The sequence below is a fragment of the Rattus norvegicus genome, chromosome 1, assembly GCF_021556685.1.
Source record: "Rattus norvegicus strain SHRSP/BbbUtx chromosome 1, alternate assembly SHRSP_T2T, whole genome shotgun sequence".
Classification (NCBI taxonomy): Eukaryota; Metazoa; Chordata; class Mammalia; order Rodentia; family Muridae; genus Rattus; species Rattus norvegicus.
The window spans coordinates 221,696,938-221,720,241 of record NC_141534.1 but is presented as its reverse complement, the minus strand read 5'-3'; the positions used below and the strand labels follow the sequence as shown (position 1 = coordinate 221,720,241).

At 43.0% G+C, this 23,304-nt stretch overlaps 1 protein-coding gene and 2 non-coding genes across 4 annotated transcripts in view; all 3 read right to left on the bottom strand.

The window, feature by feature from the left end:
- Positions 1-189: 189 nt before the first annotated feature.
- Trnak-uuu1 (transfer RNA lysine (anticodon UUU) 1) lies at positions 190-262 on the bottom strand. The gene has a single exon. It is a non-coding gene; the product is annotated as a tRNA-Lys (tRNA).
- Positions 263-5,091: 4,829 nt separating this feature from the next.
- Positions 5,092-5,164, bottom strand: Trnaf-gaa1 (transfer RNA phenylalanine (anticodon GAA) 1). Its single transcript has one exon. It is a non-coding gene; the product is annotated as a tRNA-Phe (tRNA).
- Positions 5,165-14,657: 9,493 nt separating this feature from the next.
- The window catches only part of Osbp (oxysterol binding protein), a 29,831-nt gene continuing 21,184 nt past the window's right edge, over positions 14,658-23,304 (bottom strand). Inside the window, exons 8-12 of one of the 2 annotated variants that reach the window (XM_087577968.1) lie at positions 20,762-20,865; positions 19,453-19,548; positions 18,062-18,243; positions 16,988-17,208; positions 14,658-16,905 (exon numbers count right to left, since the gene is read on the bottom strand). In XM_087577968.1, the coding sequence (XP_087434094.1) occupies positions 16,763-16,905; positions 16,988-17,208; positions 18,062-18,243; positions 19,453-19,548; positions 20,762-20,865 (746 nt within the window). In that variant the 3' untranslated portion in view covers positions 14,658-16,762. 2 annotated transcript variants of the gene reach the window in all.

Sequence of the window (23,304 nt, the reverse complement as noted above, 5' to 3'; positions counted from 1 at the left end):
CGAGGCCGAGGCAAAGCGGTTGCTGGCGTGTCTCCCGAACTTTCGAGCTCCTTCTTAAGAAGAAACGAGCTTGTGTTGTGCTCGCCAGATTTTTAACTTTTTTTTTTTTTTTTTTTTTTTTTCTTTAACCAGACGTGTCTAGCAACCTTAACCTAATTGTCCTGATTACTTTCTAAAACAAAACAGCAGCGCCCGAACAGGGACTTGAACCCTGGACCCTCAGATTAAAAGTCTGATGCTCTACCGACTGAGCTATCCGGGCTCGTGAGCGACAGTCTCAGTTCTGTACGTGAAGAGTCCTACGTCTTTTTCTGAGCACCTATTAATGTTAGAGGATTACTAGACTCTTTGCGTCTCATATAATTTCTGGGCAGAGATCACGTGAAAGTGAAAAGAAAACAAAGTGGATTACAGAGTGGTGCGTTTGCCTATCAACTGGATACAGACTTCTTCAAACATGCCTTTCACTTAGGAGTTTGTTCCCTTAACTGTGAACCCCGAGTTCTGCAAAAGTGCATGAACTGAGCAGAAGCCATTTGCTAACAATTGCCACACTACACATTTCTTTCCCTAAACCCAAACTGAAACCAGGGGTTATGCCATCAGGACGCCCTTTCTTTCAACAATTTTCTATTCCTCCTACCTATCCTGGGTGCCCAGCTCAAAAAAATACAAGTATGTAGCACAACAGCCGAAAAGAGACGACCTAACATACCAGAAGTCCGAGCTGCATACCCCCACACCCCCACCCAGACTACCTGCCGCGCCTGGAGGCTTTGCGCACGCGCAGCTCCAACGCCGAGGGCTCGATGCACCTACCCCCTCCTCTCTGATAACCCAGCATTTTATTTTTATAGAATATCTTGCTACAGTCGTTCAGTCCGCTGGGCCTTTGCTGGTGGGTGCTCTTCTCTTACCAAATAGAATGTGACCTCCCTTTCTGTTCTTTCCTTATTCCCAAACATCTGGGAAGGTGGAAAAACAATCCCTGTTTTGCTGCGTTCTCAGATGACGTTATTATAACAAAAGGAAAAAGCAAGAGAAAACAAGCAAGTGCATTAACACGTACATTCACAGAGACACAGGAGTAATACCCAGAGAGTAGGTGATTTTTCAAGAAACAGCCCAAAGTTCCAAGAAATAAAAATAAAATAATAATAATAATAATAATAATAATAATAATAATAATAATAAAAAATATTTTAGGATGAGTGACAAGATGAAGGGAAAGGACTTCGTGTCTCCAGAAGAGCACATAATGGGAAAGTAGATACATAGGAAATTAACCGTAGATAAAGGTAGCTAAGGAAGGTCTGCTGAGTAGATTCCTCTGGTGCAATCTACAAGCCAATAAGGGCTTATCTTTAGTTGTTCAACCTTTGTCCTTCGAGATTTGGCAATGTATATCCTGCTTGCATTCAATTAGAAGAAAAGGTAGAGAACTTTTCCGTTGTGTTGGTTACTTAATTTCCTGTGACTCAAAATACCTTTATGCCAAAGCAGCATGTTTGGGCGCGACATGGTCTCCTCCCTATTACACACTAGAGAATGTAGTTGAAGTGCCACCTTCCCTGGGGTGCTCCCTGTGACAGCTGGCAAAGCGTCATGGTGCAGAGTGGGTGGATGAAGGTATCTGAACTATGCCTTGCTAGTTGAGCGAGGTCTTTCAGCTGTCTTCTATGCCCTTCTTGTTTGGGCCACATGTGATTCTCGCGGGTTTCCTCCCTCCACCTCTGGCTGAAACATGGACAGGGCAAACGTGCAACATTCCCTAGGTATGAATTACTCCATTTTATTGAAAGATCCCAACCTTTCCCTGAACCTGTGTATTCAGCAAGAGATGCTGAAGCAAGCTGTCAGGTTGTTTCAGAGAAAGAGAACTGACTGAATACGGTTAGACCAAAGATGTAAATAGATTTGGAAACAGAGATAGTTTAAGAATTTAGTTCAACACAAGGCCCTGGGTTCGGTCCCCAGCTCCGAAAAAAAGAAAAAAGAAAAAAAAAAGGATTTAGTTCAAGCGACTGAAGGGATGCCCATTCAGAGCCTGCCCCACCTGCGTCCCATACATATACAGCCACCAAACTAGATAAGATGGATGAAGCAAAGAAGTGCAGGCTGACAGGAACCGGATGTAGATCGCTCCTGAGAGACACAGCCAGAATACAGCAAATACATAGGCGAATGCCAGCAGCAAACCACTGAACTGAGAACGGGATCCCCGTTGAAGGAACCAGAGAAAGGACTGAAAGAGCTTGAAGGGGCTTGAGATCCCATATGAACAACAATGCCAACCAATCAGAGCTTCCAGGGACTAAGCCACTACCCAAAAACAATACATGGACTGATCCTGGGCTCCAACTGCATAGGTAGCAATGAATAACCTAGTAAGAGCACCAGTGGAAGGGGAAGCCCTTGGTCCTGCCAAGACTGAACCCCCAGTGAATGCGATTGTTGAGGGGAAGGCGGTAATGGGGGGAGGATGGGGAGGGGAACACCCATACAGAAGGGGAGGGGGAGGGGCTAGGGGGATGTTGGCCCGGAAACCAGGAAAGATAATAACAATTGAAATGTTAATAAGAAATACCCCATTTAATAAAGATGGAGAGAAAAAAAGAGTTTAGTTCAAACAGCTGTGGTAGTTTTAAGTTCAAAACCAGTAGGGTCCCAAATTTCCTCAGTCCGGATAGCAGCTGGCACTGACAGACCTACGCCTGATTAGAGCCGTTTCCGGAGAGATGCATAACTGACCACAGGGCTGCGAGTAGGAGACTACTCAGCTAAACAGACCGTCTACATCAACCCCACCACCACTTACACTCAGAGAACGCTGCAGAAGAGAAGACAGAAAGAACGTAAGAGTTGAAAGATGAGGCTTGCTGCCGAATGCTATCCTTGCTGCCGAATGCTATCCTTTGAACATGACCTGGCTATCAAGTTCATGAGCTCACTGCCTCGGTGGTTACCTACGCGAGGCCTGCTCAAAATCAAGCCAGCCTAAAATCTCATGCTGGACAGGTAGGTGATCTTCAGGCCCCACAGCACACCGAAATTATCAGCGTTGGATACTGGCTGGAGGAGGGAAAATCAAACTTCCCTAGAGAGGTGGTCACTGGGAAGTTTCCCAAGCCCTAGTGCATGGCACTACACACCCATGCACATAATCCACTGCACTCACTGGGGTGCGCGGGGGCGTGGAAACTTGGGTGGGGATGTGTTGGAGGGATATGAGTAGAGTCAGAGAGGGAAACGGGGATGGATATGATCATATTTCATTGCGTGCATATATGATATCCTCAAAAAAAATTTTTTAAAAAAGGAAAACCCTGGAGGACAGGCTGAGGGTGTAAATAGATGCAAGTCCTTGGGTGTAATGAAGCAGGCCCAATTCCAAATACAGGGGCAGGCCAGTCCACCAGACACACACGCAGGGATTCCTGAACCCAAGTTTTTAGAATTCCTTTCTCATTAGAACGTCATCTTTGCTCTTAAGGGTTTCAAATGATTGCATGGAGCAAACGACATATGGAGAATAATTGGCCTTGCTGGAAGTGGGCTGATTTGAATATTATTTATAATTTGTACTTGTTTAGGTTACATTTATGTATGCATGTATGGGGGGGGGGGCGGTGCACACATACCACAGTGCCTCTGTGAAGGTCAGAGGACAGTTTTCTCCTTCCACCAAGTAGAACCTGGGAAATAAATCCAGATCATCAGGCTTGGCTGATTTATTATTACCCACTGAGCCATTTTGCTGACCCTGGTTATATATTTGAAAAGCACACACAGACACACACACACACACACACACACACACACACACACACACACACTCCACATTAACATGTAGGCTGGTGTTTAACCAAATAACCAACCAGTATCACACAGCCAACTTGACACAAAATTACTCATGACTCATGTGACATCCATCATCCAAAGTTTGAACTGGTCAGTTTATTGGATGGCCATTTTGATTTGTTCTGGTCATCATTTGAGTTTCAAGAGTCTCTGACCAAAACTCATCTTTCCATCCAAGAACCGAATGATTTGGTGAATAAAGCGTCTTATCATATAGCCGCTTGGCAGACCAACAGGTTGGGAAGTTTAAGAGTCGGTTTGCCGAAAGCTTCGGGGTTTGTTTTAGCACAATGTGTGTCCTTAGATTGTGCGATTTGGATCTCGCTCTTCTCTGACCACGTTTCTACCTGGCACCAGGCTGCATGGGAGGCTCTGCTTACTCCACTGAGCATTGCTTCATTGTTTGACACATCACTCTAGCACGTTTTGGGTTTGTTTATTGTTTTGTATTAAAATCCAATCCAATGCCTTCAGAATATTTGTTTAATACCACAGTACAGTAGAACTGTGGCCATCTTAAGTTCAGTTTATCTTGAGTTCTTGGAGTCGGGTATATTTGCTGGGACACAAGGTGAATGAACAGGAGGCTGTGTAATAGTGGTTTTCAATGTGGTAAACTAGAATACAGGGCACCGAGTTACAGCCGAATTCTACGGAAACAATGATACCTGCTTTACATGTTCCTCGCAAAATTTGGGACGTCGCTGAAATCCACATTTAATCGCGAGTGCTGCATTTGGAATGACAACGCTAGTGTCTTTTCTAAACCAGAAAAGGCCTCCTTCCTTGCCTGCACCCACGACCTGTCTGCCGGTCCTGGTTATTGTTAGCTCAGACGGACAAAGCCTCTGCGCCAAAAGGAGCCAGACTGTGACCTGGGCTTCTGAACCATCCGGCTGTAGGACCCAGCTCAGCCACACCCTGTGACCAGCCTGAGCCGGAGCTCCAAAGTTATTAGCTGGCAGGCAACATATAGGAAGCCCGAAAGAAGGGTGAGGTAATCAAGAAGAGAGCTGAGCTCCGTTGAATGCAAATCGAGGCACACTAACTCTGTACTATACAAAAATAAAACGGAGACACATGATGACCTCAGAGGGGAAGTAACATAAAGGACACAGATGTATAGAGTGAGGGAAAGGAATAAGTTCCTAAGTGTTAAGTTCCACTACGGGTGGAGTTCACAAAGGAAATTCAATTACATACACGTGGTTGCACTGCTTACAAAACCACTGCCGAAACCCGGGATCGAACCAGGGACCTTTAGATCTTCAGTCTAACGCTCTCCCAACTGAGCTATTTCGGCTGTGCTTATGAAGGTTTTTTAACCTGTGTAATTATAATGAGGAAATACATTTTTGTGCTACTAAGTTAAGTAAATTTAGCCAAGAATGTAACAAAAGTAATAAAGTTTCCTTTACTAATGTATTTATCTTTATTTAGGACCTTATTTACTACCTAGAACCAACCCATTACTTCTCAAGTGATGTCTCTTATTGTCCAGCAATTTGTTTCACTCCGTTAAAAATACTTAATTTAAAAAAAAAATTAAACTCAAAAAGTATTTTAAAGTAATGAGTATTGCCTAGGGCCTCATATACACTAGGCGGTGCACTGACACTGAGCTACAGACACAGTCTGATTCATGAATTTTTGAGATTGTAATTCGTAGTCGTTACAAATACATGCTTAACAGAAGCTAGTTACACACACACACACACACACACACACACACACACACACACACTTAGCCATTTGCAAACTCTTCACATGATGTAGACTTTCCATATCACCACAATAGTAGTTACAGGACCTTTCAAACTGGAGGAAGTCAGCTCTGGATTAATGATATCCCTAACACACTGGCTCTCTCCCACCTGTCTTCCATTTCACAACTGGACATTCCTCACATGCATTTAATTTGAAAGTGTCTTAAGTTCCCTACAGCTATCAAGAATAATCCAGTTTTTCATAATAAGTTGATTCCTAAGAAGGGAGACCATGAGCTTATTGTAAAGTGAAGTGAACAGATGACCTTGGTTTAGGACTTACAGTAAGTAGGGAGTGATTCCAGATCGCCTCTTTCAAGAGACTGAGGGAAAAGTACATCCCAGGTCCATATTAGGTCTCAAACCTGGGACAAAATGAGATAGATTTCACATATCAAAGTAGACACTGGCCTCCAAGTTTTCAAAGCATCTCTCTGTCCCTGCCTGTTACCAGATTCCCCAGGCTTGCATACCACCACCAATGCCCCACTCCTCTCCCCTCTCCTCACAAGGCTCAGAGTCATATCCACTCTGGGATTCTCCCAGATGTCTGCTTCTAGCTATGCCTCCCTTTTATCTATAATAAACTTTCTCCCTCACTATATCTAGAAAGAGTCGTGTCCTTTCTTTCCTTTCTTTTCCTTCCCTTTCCTTTCCTTTCCTTTATTTTCCTTTCCTTTCCTTTCCTTTCCTTTCCTTTCCTTTCCTTTCCTTTCCTTTTTTTGCCCCATCCAGTATAGAGCTGCCACGGCTCAACTAGATGCAGGCAAGGGTTTTGCAGACCCAGAAGTCTTGTTTAAACATCATCATTTTGCTTTCTCTACATAGTTGTAGTAGGAAAAATCCTAAAATAATGACCACCTTCCCAACCCTCCAGATACCACCCCCAGGAAAGAAAACCACATAGTCAATAGGACCATTAATATGATAGGATTTCCCTTTTATGGTTAGGTTATCCTAAACAGCACATCTGACTCTAAAATGTTCCATTATTTATTAGTCATGGAGAATTTTTTTTCCCAGATAAGGGGTAGAGGTAGAGAGGAGCAGAGCCTTGAAAGCAGAGAACAGAGGACAGAGAAGGGCAGAAAGGGAGAGACCCACCGCCGGGATCAGAGAGAAACAGGTTTGGTTAATCTTGCTGTTCAGCTTGAGTCTATTGAAAGACCCCACAGGGTAAGTGCACTTCTGAGTGAGTCGTGAGGTTACTTCCACAGGATATCACAGGACATCACCAGGGCGGTGACCTAATCACTGCTTTAAACAATTTAAAGATTCCAAATTTAAACAGGTAATTAGGTGGTGGTAAATTATGGAAGTTGTGCCTTTGGAAGAAGGGCATCACACAGGGAAGGGGATAAAAAGGCATTTCTTAACCCTGGTCCTTCCTGTCACTCCTCTACACTTCCTGGTGACCTTGTTCCACTATATATATATATATATATATATATATATATATATATATATATATATATATATAGTACATGACTGAAGCCATGAACTACAATAAACCCTTCTTCCCCTTAACTGTTTCTTTCTGGTATTTGTCTCAGCAACAGAATGTCTGGCCAGCATGGGCTCCTCCAGCTGCTTGTGGAAGAAACTCGTTAAACCTAAGAAGCTCTCTGGGCTTGAGGCTGGAGACCATGTGATAAGGGCTGCCTGTAGCCCCTGGGATGAGAGTACCTCCTCCATGACAGTTAACAAGGAAACTGACCCTTTACCACAAAAGAAGCTAAAGGATGCCAGCAAGGATACATTTGAAAGGAGACATCCCTAATATGCCTAGTAAGAACTCAACCAAATCTTTTCTTCTCATGAGACCCTGAACAAAGAAGGCAGCCGTGTGGACTCCTCACCTCCGGGACTGAGCATAGACAGGCCGTGCTTTAAGTCACCAGGCATATATATGGGAATTAGGTGTGCAGCAATGAAGAGCCACTACCTGCTGTGTAGACTTAGTGTATACATGACAAAGGGTGACTTAAATCCTAGCCTGACCAGATGCTTGCCTGGGATTCAGGGTGAGTCCGTTCCTTCATAGTCATATTTAAGATTATATAGATTATATAGTACAATTGTTACATATATACTAGCCTAACCTCAGTTCCTCAGTTGAATCGGAATCTCTGCAGGTTACATGTGTGTGTATGTATGTATGTATGTATGTATGTATGTATGTGTGTGTGTATTTGCATGTATATACTCTTGCTTGTCCTTAGAGTTGGCCAAATGATCTGTGGTTTCCCTCGGTCTTAGATCTCAGACTACATAGAAGAACCATGTTTAAAATTGTTTCTCAAAGCAGGTCACCAGGGTACATGCCTATAATACCAGGATTTGGAAGGTGGAGGAGGGAAGATCAGGAGTTCAAGGTCATCACTGGCAATATTGTGAATTCGAAGGCAGCCTGGGCAATTGTAGATCTTATCTCAAAAAAAACAAAAAACAAAAAAACAAAAAAAGTTTTGTTTTGTTTTTGATATCACCACAGGTACCTACAACAAAGCAAACCTAAAAATGAATTGGCTTTCTCTCAAAGGTTTTCCTTCCTGCCTTCCTTCTTTATTTATTTTTTTGAAATTCCAGAACTATATAAACCAGGCTGGCTTTGAACTCACTAGCTAAGGATGAATGACCTTGAACTCTGATCGTCTCTGCTTTCATAATGTTAAGATTAAGTGTGTGTTACAATCTCCCAAATTGTTTTACTTTAGTTATGTATGCATGTTTGTAATTGTGTGTGGAAGCATTCATGTGAGGGCAGGTTCCTACAAAAGCCAAAGGACATCAGATGTACTGAGGTGTATGTAGTTCTAGGCAGGTATAAGCTAGGAATAGAATTCTGGCCCTCTTTTTTTTTTTCTTTTTTTTTTAATTTATTTCTTTACTTACATTTCAAAGGTTATTCCCCTTCCGAGTTTCCTGTCCATAAGCCCCCATTCCCTCCCCTCCCCTCCCCCTCCCCCATACAGGTATTCCCCCTATACATCCGCCTTATTGTCCCCCCCCATATTCCCCTGCACTGGGGGTACAAACTTGACAAGACCAAGGGTTTTCCCTTCCACTGGTGCCCCAACAAGGCTATTCTCTGCTACATATGCAGTTGGAGCCCTGGGTCAGTCCATGTATAGTCTTTCGGTAGTGGTTTAGTCCCTGGAAGCTCTGGTTGGTTGGCATTGTTGTCTTTATGGGGTTGCAAGCTCCTTCAACTCTTTCAATACTTCCTCTAATACCCCCCAAGGGGGTCCTGTTCTCAGTTCGGTGGTTTGCTGCTAGCATTGACATCTGTATTGGACATGCTCTGGATGTGTCTCTCAGGAAAGATCTATAACCAGTCCTTTTCCGCATGCATTTTTTAGCTTCATCAATCTTATCTAGTTGTGGTGGCTGTACACATGTGGGCCACATGTGTGTCAGGCTCTGAGTGACCATTCCTTGAGTTGCTGCTCTAAACTTTGCTTCCATATCTCCTCCTATGAATATCCCCCCCCCCTTTTTTTTTCTTTTTTTCGGAGCTGGGGACCAAACCCAGGGCCTTGCGCTCGCTAGGCAAGCGCTCTTCCGCTGAGCTAAATCCCCAACCCCTATTTTCCCCCTTTTAAGAAGGAGTGGGAGCATCTGCATTTTGGTCATCCTTCTTCTTGAGCTTCCTGTGGTCTGTAGATTGCATCTTGGGTAATTAGAGCTTCTTGGCTAATATCCACTTATCAATGAGTGCATACCAAGTGTGTTTTTCTGTGATTGAGTAACCTCACTCAGGATATTTTCGTTTATTCCATTTGCCTATGAATTTCATGAAGTCATTGTTTTTGATAGCTGAGTAGTACTCCATTGTGTAGAGGTACCACATTTTTTGAATCCATTCCTCTGTTGAGCATCTGGGTTCTTTCCAACTTCTGGCTATTATAAATAAGGCTACTATGGACATAGTGGAGCATGTGTCTTCATTGTATGTTGGAGCATCTTTTGGGTATATGCCCAAGAGAGGTATAGCTGGGTCCTCAGGTGTAGAATGTCCAATTTTCTGAGGAAACTCCAGACTGATTTCCAGAATGGTTGTACCAGTTTGCAATCCCACCAACAATGGAAGAGTGTTCCTCTTTCTCCACATCCTTGCCAGCATCTGCTGTGACCTGATTTTTTTATCTTAGCCATTCTGACTGGTGTGAGGTGGAATCTCAGGGTTGTTTTGAACTGCATTTCCCTGATGACTTAAGGTTGTTGAACATTTCTTTAGGTGCTTTTTGGCCATTCAATAATCCTCAGCTGAGAATGTTTTGTTTAGCTCTGTACCCCACTTTTAATAGGGTGATTTGACTCTCTGGAGTCTAACTTCTTGAGTTCTTTGTATATTTTGGATATTAGTCCTCTGTCAGATGGAGGATTGGTAAAGATCTTTTGCCGTTTTGTCCTAATGACAGTGTCCTTTGCCTTACAGAAGCTTTGCAGTTTTATGAGGTTCCATTTGTCGATTCTTGATCTTAGAGCATAAGTCATTGGTGTTCAGGAAATTTTCCCCAGTGCCCATGTGTTCGTGACTTTTCCCCACTTTTTCTTCTATTAGTTTGAGTATATCTGGTTTGATGTGGAAGTCTTTGATCCACTTGGATTTAAGCTTAGTACATGGTGATCAGAATGGATCGATTTGCATTCTTCTACATGCTGACCTCCAGTTGAACCAGCACCATTTGTTGAAAATGCTGTCTTTCTTCCATTGGATGGTTTTAGCTCCCTTATCAAAGATCAAGTGGCTATAGGTGTGTGGGTTCATTTCTGGGTCTTCAATTCTATTCCACTGGTCTATCTGCCTTCTCTGTGTCAATACCATACAGTTTTTATGACTATAAGAGCATTATTCTTAACCACTGAGCCATTTCTCTCTTTTCAAAACTCCTATTACTGTCTTAGGGTTTCAATTGCTGTGAGGAAACACCATGACCAAAAGCAAGTTAGGGAGGAAAGAGCTTATTTATTTGGCTTAAAGTTCCATATCACTGTTCATCATTGAAGTAAGTCAGACAGGAACTCAAACAGGGCAGGAAATAGGGGCAAGAGCTGATGCAGAGACCATGGAGGGATGCCCTTTACTGACTTGCTCCTGTGACTTTATCTGTCTGCTTTCTTATAGATCCTAGGACTGCCAGCCCAAGGATAGCACCGCCCACAATGGGCTGCACCCTCCCTCATTAGTCACCAATTTTAAAAATGTCTTACATCTGGGTCTTACAGAGGCATTTTCTCAGCTGAGGTTCCCTCCTTTCAGATGACTCTAGCTTGTGTCAAGCTGACATAAAACTACCCAGGACACTTGACCTTCCATCTAAGTTTCCTAGGACAGACACTTGCAAAACCTTCCCCTCTCTGCCTTCTAGTCTTCATCCCATAGACTCTTCATCCCAATTAGAATTCTTCTGCTTCTCATCTTTCCTCTCCAGCCTCTTAACTGGTCTTATTCATAAATTGTTTCTACCTGAAATTCAATATCCTACTTACTAGTTAAAAACAAAAGCTGAGGCTTCTAAAGGCACTTGGAGTCTTCTGTGGGTGGGGCCACACCCCTCTTCAGTGCCTAGCTCAGTGTTTTTTTTTTTTTTTTTTTAAGCTTGAGGAATTAGGTGAGAAGACTAGCAGCTGCCACGAGGTAGAATGAAAAGTCATGCACTGTTAAGTTAGCCTCAGAAGACTTGTGGTGGTGAGGAGGTGGCAAACACCTTTAGTCCCAGCACTCGAGGAAGAGGCAGGAGGATCTCTGGGTTTGAGGCCATCCTGGACTACATAGAGAACTCTATGTAGTCTGGGCTACACAGGGAGGCCCTGTCTCAAAAAACAAACAGAAGCTAGGCAAGGTATAGCTATAGAAAAAGCTTACCAGGAAAGAGCACTCAGGAGTGGAAATGGACTAGTGAGCTGAGCAAAAAGCCCTAAGGCTGGTGAATGCCTTGACTTTAAACTAGCAATACATGCGGTCACTGCAAGGACACCTGTCTGGACCTTGCTCTTCTTTTGTCTGTGCAACACACTTGCATCACCCTTCCCCTAATGTCTGCTTAGCTTTGCAAATCATAGCTCAAGCTCTTCGGGTTCTCGAAGACTTCTCTGACTTGTCTCCATCCACTTTTCTCCCAGCTCCCGACAGGCTACAGTGCCTTGCACCACCTGTCAAACTTGAATGCAATTGGCTGTTTACCTAATCTATTTGTATTCCCAATCAGTTAGATTATCAGGCTTGGGTAAATGCTTAATGAGTGAGGCTGAGTGAATGAAAGAAAATGTTCCTAGCCATATTCTAAAATGAACTTGTGTTTAGTAACTTCTAAAATCATCTGGTCACGCTCAGAGGACATGACCTCTGTAGGCTATTTATGGAGGATTCTAAGTAACTGACCACAGTGCTGGAGATCAAACCGAAGCCATGTACACATTCTGGCATGCTAGAGCTACCCCCACATCCCTGGAGCTCTTTAGGTTCTGTCCTTTGAAGACCTCTCATGTGACCATTCAGCTCTTTCCCTGAAGGAACAATGAACCAAATCAGTATAGATCTGAAAGGGTAATGGGACTATGGTTTACAATAGGAACTTCAGAAACGACACAAGGCTCAGAATGCTTCCAGTGAGTAAAGAAGGGTGGACAAGTGTCTCTCATAATTTTTTTTGACAGGGTCTCATGAGACCCAAGCTGGCCTCAAATGCACTATGTTGCCAATAATGACCTTGAACTATCCTCCCATCTCCACGTCCTAAAGGCACAAAAGATTCACAGGTGTTCACCATTCCTGGTGGTTCTGAATTTTGTTCCAAAAAATGTACATCTATATTGAACAAAATCTGAATATTTTCTATGCCACTTTTTGAGACTTTATTTTACTGACCCTATAGAGCAAATCCCTGAAGTGTACGGGTTGAACAAGTTTGTTGGATGTGCATATGTGTTTGCTTTTTATAAACAAGGGAGAAGCACCTAGGTCATCACGTTGGAGACAGTACTCTGTAGTAAGCTATAGAAAAATGCCCCCAAGATCTGGTTAATACTGCAGGAGTAAGGACCATGGCCTTTGCACGGTGCATAGTCCTCATGGGAGAACTCAGGGACATTATACTGGAGTATGAAGTTCAGCAGTGTTGTGGTGCAAGCTGCGCTTAGGTACACTTTCTCGCTTGAGGTTACTGATACTGCTGTGGTTCCTTTTGTTATCACTGCTTGACATTCCACAGTTTGAAAGCTCTGGAAGGCTCTGTCCTTGTTCCTCCTCGAATGTAGGGAACAATGGCTCTCTTCCTCCTCACTGTCATCTCTTCTTTCCCCACAGGATGGAAATCTCTGCTGCTTTTCGACTCTGTGGAAATGAAGGCTGGGGAATTCAAACAGAATGGGAACCGACAAACTCACTCTTATTTGCCTAAGACAGCATGGTGAACCATCTGTGGTGAAACTGTTTCTCTAGGTTTGTGGGACTTTAAAGGTCTCTGAATGTAATGATTTGAAATTTTGCTGAGTCCTAAGTGTTGAATCATGTTGGACCCTGACCCTCAGGATCCACATTCCAACTCACGTCGTTATTAGATCAAGGAGGGATCATTACACATTGTGGCTGTTTCATTGCCCCTAATGTTGGAATTAAATTGTGATGGTGCTTGAGATCTAATAGGACTATCAGGAATGCCTCATACCTACTGCTGTGCTTTTCACCTTGCTCGAGAACAAAGTAACAAAACTTCACAGCAATTTAACATCCAATCTTCTAATAATAATGAGGTGGTTTCTCCAAGAACCTGGTACAAAAACAATCGCTGATAACAGCTTGTTTTACTGACTTGAGGTCTGAAAAACCCAGTCTTTGGGGTAGAGCTTTAAAAGAAATGGTAGTCCAAATAAGCCTGTGCAGACAGTCAAGCACTTCAGCAGCAGAATGTGACAGTCAGAGAACACGAGAGAAAACAGGGTGGCTTAAGAGGTCAGAAACTCCGGTTAGCTACACCCAGCTTTTGAATTCCAACACTGACCAACCAATCAGCTGTGTGACCCCGAACAAATCTAGTTTCTCTGAGTGCCTTTTTTTAACTGTCAAAATGGTCCTAACATTTTTCTCTTTAAAGCTATGTGGCCCAGGGCTCTCGATACTACAGGCTCAGGGTTCCTCATGGCCAGGATCCTTTGCTGTATTTTCTGACTGGAGTGCTCTCTAGGCCTACACCTTATTCTTCCCCAGCCTGGACTTTGCAGAGAAAAAGTAAAATGGTGTCATTGCTTGAAAAAAGTCTTTTTTGCTTTTGAGATAGGATCTATGTATCTCAGGTTGGTCTGGAGCTTGTAATTGCCCTGCCTCCTCGAGACTGCCTACACCACCTTTATTCTTTTGAGACTCTTCTCCAAGTTACCCAGACTTAAGCTCCTGGGTGACATGGGGAATTTGCCCCAGCCTCCTGAATGCTGGAATGACAAGTGTGCCCTTTTAAATGAAAGGTCTTTGAACCCATACATCAAACAGCTAAGAATTTTGAGAATGCAGCTTTGACTAGATTTTCTTTCTCAGGGCTGGGGATTGAAGCGAGGCCAGGCAGTAATATGGTAGGTAAACCCTCTACCCCTAAGTCATATCCTCCACCCTACATTTTCCTTTGAAGGGAAGCAGGCCCAGAATCAGAAACATTAGTTATGTTTCTCTATGCTAAGACAGGACAATGGCAAAAGTCACACTGAAATGTATTAGGGCTGTTAAGGCCATTCCTTGGCTCATGAACCTGGAATGACGTTGAAGAATTAAAATATAGGAGCTTGAGTGATGGCTTAGTCTTTAATAGCACTTACTGCTCTTGCAAAAAACCTTCAGTTTAGTTCCCAGACCCACGTGGTGGTTCACCGTCTGGTTATCCGTGGCTACCAGACATGCATGTGGTACACATACATACTCACAGCAAAACACTCATATCCAAAAAATCCCCAAACAAAACAAATCACCACTGGCCTAGTCTCTCTCTGTCCACCACTATTTCCTGACTGTTAGGAGTAGAAGCAAATCAGACAATATAGATTTTTAAAAATTATTTAATTTAGTAGTTTTTTTTTGAAAAAAAGCAATAAGGCAAAAAAACTGAAAATATATATAGATATATATATAGTCTTATTTTGCTTTCATGTGACTTTATTCCATCTTCATGACTTCTAAGCTTCTTCCGTTAGCAGGGATCTGGGAAATCAAGCTAGAAATGTAGTGCAGATAGAGGGGAAGGGGCTAAAGCAAGGAGGTTCCTTGGGAAATTTCCACTCTATCCAAAGCCTCCAGAGATGGTGCCCATTTTATGGGCCTCCCTGGAGTAACCCCTTGTGCTGGGGAAAGTCTTCTTAGGAGGAAATTCCCTAGTGCTCATTCTTTGATCATTTTTTATCTAGGGAAGGAGAGCCGGTAGGGAAGGACTGAGAATACTAATTTACCCAGTAAAATCCAATTTCCCTGGAGGGATAGCGTCCTCTGGAATGGTATTTTCCCCAAGGACCCACACTGGCTGAGGCTCAACAGTTAAGGAACAAAAACAAAAACACTAACAAAAAGTACACAAGGAAGGCACCTCAATTTATGACCCTCAACCAAGAGTGGGTTGCACAAGGGTTATATTTCTGAACAGGACACTAGAACTCATAAAGAAAAACTGAAGGATGCCAGCGCCAGCAGGAGCAGTTCCCACAGGGCATGAGGGCTCTTAGCTCACATCCTTAGAAGAAAATTCTTTTGGGATTTAGCCTGAGCTGGCTGGGATATAAGGAAGCTAGAAATCACCCTCTTGACTTTCTACCCGTACTCCTCCTAGGGAAGGAAACTGAGGCAGGAAAAAGACTAGGACTTCCTTTCCAAGAGCCGCATGTGATCAGAAAAGCTGAGCTGAGGCAGCAGCAGGTAGGTGACAAAACCCTTCTCCTCATCCCTGTTCAGCAACTGCCACACATGACCCTGCCTGGGGCTGCAACGCCCCTCAAACATGGAAAGCAGAGGTGCACCAACCCATATTAACGCGCATTTGAGAGTCCCAGGAGACAGGTGATATTAAAAAACCAAGATTCTTCATGAGAAAGGGGAGAACCAAAAAAAAAAAAAAAAAAATTAGATTTTCTCTCCACACACACATATATATATATATATAATATACAGATGATTGAACACATTATTCCAGAAGTGGCTCCATTCTACTGGGACTTCCAAGATGAAAACATCTGTTGCAGAGAAACTTCTTCCATATTCTGAAGTGTGCAGAATGGGTCAGGCAATGTTTGCTCCAGACTGTGGCACAAACTCAAATGGCATTGTGCCAGGAAAGAGAAGCCAGAAAGGCAATGAGAGACAGGACAAGGAGGGACTGGGAAGGTACAAGGAGTAGCAGTCTTCTTCCACCCTGCCTGTGTTCTCAGAGGTTCTCCACCTGAGGGAGTCCATAAACCCCTTTCTGAGGATAGTGTCACCCTCTTATCAACCACCACAGAGGCCTCTGGTTGCTGTCAAAGCAGACAGAACACAGAGGGTACTGTATGCAAGTGAAGGTAAAGTCTCCCGGAAAGTAACTCAATACTCAAGCCCTAGAGAACAATCTTTCCTGCAGATGCTCCAAAACCTTAGTTACCACACGATGCCCTGTTAAACCAAGCCCACGTGGGAGTACATTTCCTAACATTGAGACCTGTGCACGATGCCTCTGCTGGTTAAATCTTACGTGTTTCTTTTGAAAGGAACTTTAAAATCAGTTCTTGCTCTGAACAGCACCAAATGCTCATGAATCACAATCGTATGCAGATCTTGGCTGGGCAGGATACTACAAGGTAAGGGTGGATGACACCATCTCATATGAGGCAGAGGGAGAACACTTACTTGCCTTTGCAGATGTAGAATAACACTAACTTTCAGCCACTAAACCTCTCCCTTATACACATGGGTATCTACTACGTCGATTTCAGCATCAATCAGCTAAGGCAACCAGCCAATCACCACCATGGGTGTCTGCTTCTGGTGATTGATTTGGAAAAAGTGATTGGTTAAGACAGACAAATTTGAGGAAAGCACTTGGTAAGAGTCCCAGCTGCCAGCCTTCACGGACATCCTCTGCCGTCTTCTCCGATCAGCCCTCTTCCTTTGAGTTACAGCTGCTTCAGAAAATGTCTGGGCAAGAACCCCAGTCCTGCTTTTCCTTACATTCCCAGTACTCGCCCCTATAAACATGGGTTAGCTCCTTGGTGACAGGGTCCTTCTTCCGCTCAAACCACAGTGCTTTATAGGGGTCATATGGTGTGCCTAAATGGGAAGAAAATGAAAAGCAAGATTAGAGCTGACACATACCACACATCAAAAATCAGAGCAGGGGACAGGTCATTACCATCTTCTGTGGCTTTCATAGCTTCTGCTTCTCTCTTCTTCCTAGAAAGTCGCTGTTTTTCCTCCAGACGCTGCTTCTCAGCATTTGCTTCATCCCAGCGCCCATTTTCCATCAGTCTCTGGTCAGGCCGCAGCCGGCTGTCTGTAGGAGCAGTGCCACCTTCCCAGGCATTGAGAGTGAGCGCAAGCTCTGAGAAGTAGTACATGTTTTCTGCATTCTTCCTAAGAACAAACAAAACAAAGGAAAAGCAGGGCTATTGCCTCAGTCTCACCCAGGAACAACAGCTCAGAACACTGCCCTGTACCTAAGTGTCCCTCCCACACATAGGAAGTCTAAAGCCTTACCAGGTAATCCCCAAGAAAGAAAGCTAAACTGTACCACTCCCACCTTCCTCAGCATCATTTCAAACAGTTTGCCTGCAGCGTCTGCATTCAGAATTATCTACATTTATCAGGAAGAATGAAATCTTTAAAGCGGCCTCATGCCTATTTCCTCTGCTTCCTTCTAGACCTTTCTGGGAAAATCTGGCTACTTCTGTAGAAATGATATATAAGATGATGACCTGCACTTGTTTCCTAAGTGCTGTGCTTTACCTCAGTGGCCTGTGGGTGAAACTGTTAGCAGGTAAAAAGCACCTTTCTCCCCAGTTGCTTTTGAAAAGCTCTGCTCTGAATTGCAATGAGAACGCAGGACATGGTGGTACATGCCTATAACCCAGTTATTGGAAGGTACAAGTAGAAGGATCAGATCAGGACTTCAAAGAGAGCCTCAAGTACACAGTGAGACCAGCCTGGACTATGTAAGACCCTGTCTCAAAAATAGAACATTAAACTATAGAGGTTCCTCTGAGCCATGAGTCAAGTGAAACTTTAGAAAAGAGAAAACCAATTTGGCACATGGTTGGTGAGAGAAAGTCTTCGAACAAAGGACGCTTCAACTCCAGTTACATGTACATCTCTTCAAAGGTTCTCATCTCCCTGTGTCAGTCCCACAGACAGTCACCAAGAATGCAGGCAGAGCACTGGCATACCACTCAGGAGTTAAAGGCAAAGGAAGCTGGCATGCTATACTCACGGTAATGGATTCCTCTTCCATAGCATGACCCTACTTTCTTCTGCTTCATGGCCTCTCTGCCGAGCATCACCTCCATTTTCCCCAGAGGCTGGTTGTACTTTGAAACAATCCATTTTCTCATCCCATGTCCCCAGGAGGGCAAAGTGAACTTTTCCTGATGGGTCTGTCACTTCACCTGTCACCTACAAGGATGGAGAACACACTGGTTAAATCCAGTTATCATAAACATTAAGAAGTTAGACACAACTGTTGCTACTGATTTTTAAATACTATGTGAGGCAAGACCAATGAATTGGTGGTTTTATGATCAAAGTTTCTTATTGCACAGGAATTTCTGATGCAAGGATGTAAAAGCAGGAAAAGCACCTGACTGAAACTTAAAACTATTCTAGAAATTACACAGATTCACAAATACATCTGAATCTACAACTAGTCTTCACCTTTCCTTTTTAAATTTCTGTTTTTCAAGACAGAGTTTCTCTGTGTAGCCTTGGCTGTCCTGGAACTCACTCTACAGATCAGGCTGGCTCAAACTCAGAGATCTGCCTGTCTCTACTTCCTGAGTGCTGGGATTGAAAGGGAGCACCGCCATGGCTGGACTCTTCACTCCTCCATGAAAGTCTGTGCACGCAGCACCTGTGCTGGAGCAGATACCTCTCCTCTGCGTCAATGATACTACTGTCCACCTTCTTCCTCTCCTCCACCTCCCACTTCCACTTTCCCACTGTGCTTGTCTTTATTTTTAAAATAAATCTCTTTATTTTTATTTAGGGGTGTGTGTGTGTGTGTGTGTGTGCGCGCGCGCACGCACGCATGTGTGAGAGGGACGGAGGGAGGGAGGGAGGGAGGGAGGGAGGGAGGGAGGGAGGGAGGGGGAGAGAGAGAGAGAGAGAGAGAGAGAGAGAGAGAAAGAGAAAGAGAGCGAGCACCACTTTGGAAGGCAGAAGTGGACACCGGGTGCCCTGGAGTGGGAGTTAACAGCATTTGTGAAGTACCAGATAGAGGTGCTGGGAATTCAGCTCAGGACCTCTAGAAGAACAGTAAGTGCTCCTAACCACTGAGCCCTCTCTCCAGCCCTTGAACTTCTCTTTCACTTCCTCATGTTCAGGAAAAGAAAGTGGAAAGTGGTTCAGTAATGTATTTGGTTTCTTTTCTAGTTTCTTTGTTTACCTCTACTTTTCAGATCTGCAAACTTAGGACACAACTTTTTTACTTACCTATACACTCTCTACACACACACACACACACACACACACACACACACACACACACACAACTTTTTTACTTACCTATACACTCTCTACACACACACACACACACACACACACACACACCAGCCCTTCTAAGGAATGCACACTAAATAAAAAATATTTAATTTCAATCTCTCTTACCTTTCTTGCTACATCCCGAGAGAAGTAGCTATAAGGAACAAATTTAAGATTACACTTGTCTCCTGTCTTGTGATTTACAATGTCAATCTCACCAGACTGTAAAGTGAAAAGAATCATGGGTTAGCTTTACGAAGACTGACATGAGTTTTACATAAGCATTTCTTTTGTGTGTCACAGGTTGGTAACATGGCTTGACCTTCAGTATACCTACTGAAATGCACACATAATAAACTACCTCCTGGGAGAAGAAACCCTTGGTTCTGCCAAGGCTGGGCCCCCCAGTGTAGGGGAATGTTGGGGCGGGGAGGCGGGAAGAGGTGGATGGTTGGGTAGGGGAACACCCTCATACAAGAAGTGGGAGGGGGTGTTATAGGGGGTTTATGGATGAGAAACTGGGGAAGGGGGTAACATTTGAAGTGTAAATAAAATATCCAATAAAAAATAAATTACCTCCTGAACAAGTCCCTCACTAGGACCCTTCTAGAATTTCTTTGCTTACCACAATTACAGTTTCAAAGTTGTACATGACAGATCTTCCTATAGATTCCATTTGTGATCTTCGTATAAACTTCATTTTTTTTCCCTTTTTCTCTCCTTTCTACCTTTCAAAGACTCAGCTTAATTCCACATCTTCCGTGAAGCCCTTTTCCAGAAGACAGTATTCCCTCTTTTCTGACTGCAGTTAAACCAGTCTTACGTCAAATCTAAGTTAACTGGAAAATCTCTCAGCACATCTCCTGTACTAGGGTATTTTGCTACCTACTTTTCTACCTACACATGTCATATTTCTCCAATGTCGCAATAACTCCTGGAAACTTTTCTCTGACTTTGTAACCTTAGTACTGGGCTGGAGAGATGGCTCAGCGGTTAAGAGCACTTACTGCTCTTCCAGAGGTCCTGAGTTCAATTCCCAGCAACCACATGGTGGCTCACAACCATCTGTAATGGGATCTGGTGCCCTCTTCTGGTATGTCTGAAGAGAGTGACAGTGGACTCACATAGAAATAAAAATAAAAAAAGTAAAGGGAAGTAACCCTAGTACTCAGGACACTGCTTGGTGATAATGCAGCCGTGGAGCCTCGCCTTGTGTCCTGTATATTGCCAAACAGAGTCCTACTCACCCTTGGTAGGAGCTACCATTTGGTCACTCACATATAATAATTTGTAGTTAGATCTTTATGGAGGTGGCATTACTGTTCAAAAGAAAATCCTTAGGAGAAACTGGTGATCCAGTAAAAAGTCTGGGATGATTACCTCCTGAAGAAGTGTTATGAACTTCAGATGTGCTTTGGGTGGTACCTTTGCTCACCTGATCTATCCACAACTTGCCCACAATAATGTTGTGTACTGTTGTGGTAACTTTTTTCCAAGTGTAATGGTGCCCAGTTGCGTGGAAAATGCAGTGGATGGTACCTGGAAGCAAAAGTATATAGCAAGGTATCAGAAAAACAGCATCATACATACTAGAAAGAAGACTGCTGTCCTTCTATTAATATCTTTTAATTTAAAAAAAAAACAGCAAGTCAAAAAAAAGTTAAAAAGCACAACATTCTTACATGGTTTAATTGTTGGTTTACTTTTGTTTACTTGGTTTTAAGTATATGAATAAAATACAACCAGATGATGTCAGATAATGACAATTGATACATCTTAACTACGGAGCTGTACTTTATAATTCCAATTTCAAAATTACAGAAAGAAGGCAAATGTGCCCTATCATCAGGAAAATAGCACTGCACTGTGGAAGGAACATGTACTGGCAGCCAAGATTAGTAATGAGCTCTAAGACCTTAAACAAACCACTTATCTATGGGTCTACACAGGAGGAACGGAGAGGCAGGGACAGGGGAGTTCAGAATTGGAACTAGACTCCATCCTGGCTTCGCCACTCATTAGATGTACCATCCTATGTTACATAACTTGCCTGGTTTTGACTTGTCTAGTTTTGCTGTGGTTAGTGGAAGAGAAATTATCTTTGTAGGGTTTGATATTTTATGCTACTGAGATGACTCAGTGGGTCACTGATAGTTACTGTAAATAAGATAACTCAGGATGAGGGCAAGCCAGGCTAGAAAGATCAGCCATGTGGTTGGAGAGTTGAGGTTTTGAGTCACCTATTATCATCATTCCTACTAATCATCAAGAAGAGAAGACAGATACTGAAAAACTAAACCTTACGGAATTCAATTTATCAGTTCATATAATGAAATCCTAGTAAAATCTCTGGAGGCCAAAATTCAAGAGTAATATATCCTGATTCCTTGGAGAGAGGCTATGGTTTTAGCTTCAGCCTCTTCATTCTATAACCCTGACTTGTACACTAAAAGACAACTCGTCGTATGTATAGCACTTTCCTGAGTTCCATAAGGCATTCTAGCAAGTTTTCTAAAGTAATGGGGCTGGAAAGATGGCTCAGTGGTTAAGAGTACTTTTTGCTCTTATAGAGGACCCACAGTTTAATTCTTAGAAGCTACACAGTAGTTCACAACCATCTGTAACTCTTAAGTCCAGAGGATCTGTCTGACATTTTCTTCTGATATCTGAAGGCACCAGGCACACACATGGTACACATACACACATGCAGGCAAAACACACATACAATAAGATAGACATATCTAGAAAAATCTGAGAGAACTGGGGGATCCCTGGAATTTATAGCTTGTTGATCCAAAGTACAGGAGGCTTAACACTCCCAAATTTGTGCCTTATATCAGAAGCAAGGGCAATCTTGTTGGGGACTATGCTATTAACTTATAGAGTCCATAAATTCCATGGGTGGTGAGTGTCGGGATTCCGTTTACTGTATACAGACTAATTTCTTTTGGTCATTTTTATCATTTACAGACTTGGGAAAACACATCCTGGTCAGCAGTAAGTACCTGTTTATTTGCTTACTAAGGTGCTTAGCATGTAACAGGTGTTTAGTAGGTATAGCTTCCCAAATGAATACTAAATAAAAATTCAAGGTAAAAACAGTTTCTGAGGACTCAATGCATGCATGTGTGCATGCATGTGTGCATGTCAATAGTTAAGAGCACTTGCTGTTCTTGCAGAGGACTTGAGTTCTGTTCCCAGCACTCAAGTCAGGTTCTCCCAACTGCCTCTGTCTCCAGACCCAGGGGCCCAATGTCTTTTGGTCTCCAGGCATACACATACACAAATTTACCTAAATATACACATAAGAAAAAGACAGTTTAAAAAAGGAAGAATTTACAGGTTGAATTACAAGGGAACTCAACTACCTAAAACAATTTTGAAAATAAAGCTAGAAGATTCATACTTTCTGATTTCAATTTATCATAAAACCATACTAACCAAAACAATGAAGAACTGGCATAAAGACAACAGGTTATGGAGTAAATCAAAAGCCCAAGAACAAGACCTTACATACACTCCCAAATGATGTTGATGAGGGTGCCAGGACCATTCAATAGAAAAAGGACAGTCTTCAATCTCCATGTAAAATGAACCTGGACCTTTTCTTAACAGTATACATAAACATGAACCCCAAATGGCAAATACCCAAATGTTACCATAAGGTATTCTCATAGAGAAAGCAAAATGGAGTTGTGACAGTAGTACCACAGTGGAAGAGACTTACAACATCAAAGGCGGAATTACCTGACCCTGATGACTTAAGATCTACATAGAAAAGATGGCTAAGAGAGAGAAAATATTAAATACACCAAACTATATAAAACTCAAAAGAAGCCCAACAGTGGTAGCACTTGCCTTTAATCCCAGCACTTGGGAGGCGGTAACAGGTGAATCTCTGAGTTTGAGGCCAGCCTGGTCTATACAATCAGTTCCAGGACAGCCAGGGCTACACAGAGAGACCCTGGGGTCAAAAGC